Source organism: Salvelinus sp. IW2-2015, linkage group LG24 (genome assembly GCF_002910315.2).
Source record: "Salvelinus sp. IW2-2015 linkage group LG24, ASM291031v2, whole genome shotgun sequence".
NCBI classification, from domain to species: Eukaryota; Metazoa; Chordata; class Actinopteri; order Salmoniformes; family Salmonidae; genus Salvelinus; species Salvelinus sp. IW2-2015.
Genome location: NC_036864.1, coordinates 5,091,420 through 5,094,958, shown reverse-complemented (window position 1 = coordinate 5,094,958; position 3,539 = coordinate 5,091,420). Strand labels below are relative to the sequence as shown.

Here is a 3,539-nt window from a genome sequence, read left to right as displayed (position 1 = left end):
GACTTGCAAGTGCTCTAGAAATACTGTAGGTGTTATGGTCCATCTGTATGTATGCTGTTATGTGAAAGTAATGTGGTTGGTGAGAGAGAGAGAGGGAAACAGAGACAGAATGAGAGACAGAAGGAATGCAAAATGAGAGAGAGAGAAAGGAGAGGGTTGCAGATAAGTTGCAGAGATGCTCTGGGTGCTAGAGATTACTACACACACCACCAGCACACACACACACACACACACACACACACACACACACACACATCACACACACACCACACACACACACAGCACACACACACACACACACACACACACACAACACACACACACACACACACACCAAACACACACACACACAACACACACACACACACACACACACACACACCATATGTTTTACTATCATTGTGGGGACCTAAAATTAATTTCCATTCAAAGTCCTACTGTCCTTAAACTAACCCTTACCCTAAGCCTAATACCTTAACCCCTAACCCCTAACCCTATATCTCCTAACCCTAAACCTCTAACCTAATCTCTAACCCTAACCTTAATTGTAAAAAACCCTAAACCAAACCCCTAAACTTAAATAGTACTTTAAATAGCCTTTCCTTGTTTTTTACTATCCTTGTGGCGACTTTCTGGGGATTTCACACACACACACACACTAAACACATACAAACGACACACACTCACACACTACACTCACACATGTTTGTTTTACTATCCTTGTGGGGAACCAACAATTATTCCCATTCAAAAATCCTATTTTCTCTGACTTAACCAAAACCCCTAACCCTAAAAACTAAACCTAACCTTAATGTCTAACCCTTGTAACCCTAAACCTAACCCTTACAATAAGCCTAAATAGCACTTCTCCTTGGTGTGGACGCGGCAAGTCTTCCTTGATTACTTTGGTTGTGAGGACTTCTGGTCACCACAAGGACAGTTAAACAACTCTCTCTCTCTCTCTCTGTGTACCTCTCTCCCTCCGTTCACAATGCATTTACGGTGTGGCTGTGATTGCCCTTGACCCTGTAGGTGCAAAGCTCATCTGCCCCGAGTGACCTGCTCCTCAGTTATCTCCTTGCAGAGCACATCCTGTTAGTGGCTTTAGCTCCGTGCCGCTGTGCTCCTCAGTTCTCATCTGTGCTCTTATGTACTCTGTGCCCTTTTGCACTGAAGTGTGATGCATATCCACCAGGGACACAGAGGACTGTGAAGAACGATGCGTTGCCTCTGTGTTGCTGTGTCACGTAGCCTCGTATCTTATCATCTCTGTCTCCACGAAGACGTTTCATCTGGGGATTGTGACGAAGCCGCTGCTTCGTGTTTGTTGTCGTTGTTTTTGTTGTTGTGTTATGTTGTCAACTTCATTTTGAATCCAACGTGAACAGAACATTAGGATTTGAGCTAGGAGTTTGTCGGCCGTTTCAGATGGCTTCAGTACGTGTTTATCTAAAGTCATGATCGTTTCAGTGACCCCGACAAGACCCCTTGCACCTTTATCTAAAGACATAATCGTTTCACTGAGCCCAACAACACCACTGAATTTAACATACACGTTTGACTGATGATATTTGTGAATGTTTTTCACCGTGGTTGTTAAAGTGCCAGGCGAATCAGGTCAGAGATTGCAGCCTGGACAAGACAGGAAGCCATGCTGATGACTGTTGAATAATAGAGGCTGTGATCTAAAATAGACTTTTTGTGCCAGTCCAGCCCGTTAGTGACCAGAGAGTACTGTAGGAGAGACGAGCCACCCACAGCTTTTAGTTTCCTCCATCCTAAACCATCTCCCTGGGATCCGTTAGAGATGGGAATTGTGGCTTTGCATCTTTACAGTGTGTTCTTACTTGAAACGGCGCAGTATCATTTGAATGTCATTACCGATGTACTGAGCATACTGCAGCGCTCAGTGTCCTGTTCGATGCTTTGTCCCAGAGGTGATGCTGGCCGATGCTGTTGGCTGCTTATGCAGTTTTCTCAATACTGCAAACTTACCTATGAAACATGATCTCTCTCTCTCTCTCTCTCTCTCTCTCTCTCTCTCTCTCTCTCTCTTTCTCTCTCTCTCTGCTTTCTCTCTCTCTCTCTCTCTCTCTCACACACTCTCGCACACACTTCTCTCACTCTCTCTCACTCAGCCCGGGATTGAAGAGAGGAGGTGGGAGGAAAGGGGGAAGAGAGAGAGAGGAGAGAGAGAGAGAGAGAGAGAGAAGAAATATCAGGATTTTTTTAAGAGTGCATGAATTACCGCTCCACAGCGGGTTACGTTACGCAAGAGCTGCCGTCAGAACAGGGGATCACAGGGAGCAGAGAGAGAGGGAAAGCAGAGAGGAAATCAGAGCGAGAGAGAGAAGGGACAGAGGCAGAGAGTAAAGAGAGAGAGGGAGTAGAGGGAGAACGATAGAGAGAGAAAGGCAGGAAACAGAGAGAAAAAGCAGGGAGCAGAGATTGCAGGGACAGGCAGATTACAGAGCGGCTGCGATCCACAGCGCACACCAGCGACATGGGCAACACACAGACCTCTTTGTCTCCACTGAGGGAGTGAAGAGACGAGACGAGGACTGGGAAGAGGACAGGACACTGCGAGAGGAAGTGATTTGAAGAACAACTGTGTTTCTGCAGCTATTGCTGGGACACCTTGAGTGGCGGGACAGTAAAGGACCAGCTGTGAGTGTCATCTGGCCATGAGAGAGTGAGGGAGAAAAAGACGTCTACTGCCACTGAGGACATCTTGGTATCTTCCTCTCCTGCCTGTCCCCATGTCTAGTGGAGGGAGGCCCCCGGGTGGGTGGGCCCTGATGTGGCCCCTGGCGTGTGCACTGGCCCTGGCTGCATGCTCGTCGGTCAGCCCCCTCCTCCGAGAGACTACCTCTGATCCTCCAATTGCTACAGAGACACAGACTGAAGTACGGACACAGCCAGAGCTTCAGACAGAGGCACAGACTGTGGCACGGACACCGACAGAGCCACAGACACAGCCTAAGCTACAGACGGAGTCCCCAACAGATTTAGAGTCCCAGGCAGCTACCAGCAACCACACAGGTGAGTCCGAGGTCTCCTGGACTGATGTCTAATACTGCTACAAACGAATACTACAGACAAACGTGTGTTCTGTTTGTGGTGTGTACTACTACAGTGTTAATGCTTGCAGGTGCAAGTGGGCCTATGTTGTTGCTTGTTTGTCCGCATGTGTGTGTCTGTAAAGGTCTGCCTATCTGTACACAGAATGKCGGTTTCAGCCGTCATATGAGAGCTTGAGTAGTGTGCAGGTGTTATTGACTTGTCTAAACGTTATTAGAATCCAATATGAAGCAGTTCAGACTCAGAACTTCCTAATTAGAGCCTGGGGGGTTTGTGGCTTCAGATCCTGTGGTTGTGATGTCTCATCATGTCCACTGTTCAGCTGCACTGCCTAAAGAGAAATCAGCAAGATGCCATCATGGTGCTGCTATGTGCATGAGTTAGCAGTTAGTGGGGCATCCCATGCTCTCTCTCTCTCTCTCTCTCTCTCTCTCTCTCTCTCTCTCTCTCTCTCTCTC

The 3,539-nt window shown here is 47.6% G+C and overlaps 1 protein-coding gene across 1 annotated transcript in view; it reads left to right on the top strand.

Moving 5' to 3' along the window:
* The first annotated feature begins 2,285 nt into the window (after nt 1-2,285).
* The window catches only part of LOC111951291 (uncharacterized), a 12,016-nt gene continuing 10,762 nt past the window's right edge, over nt 2,286-3,539 (top strand). Inside the window, exon 1 of the mRNA XM_023969348.2 lies at nt 2,286-3,042. Coding sequence (XP_023825116.1) covers nt 2,760-3,042 — 283 coding nt within the window. The 5' untranslated portion in view covers nt 2,286-2,759. The remainder of the gene's footprint in view (nt 3,043-3,539) is intronic.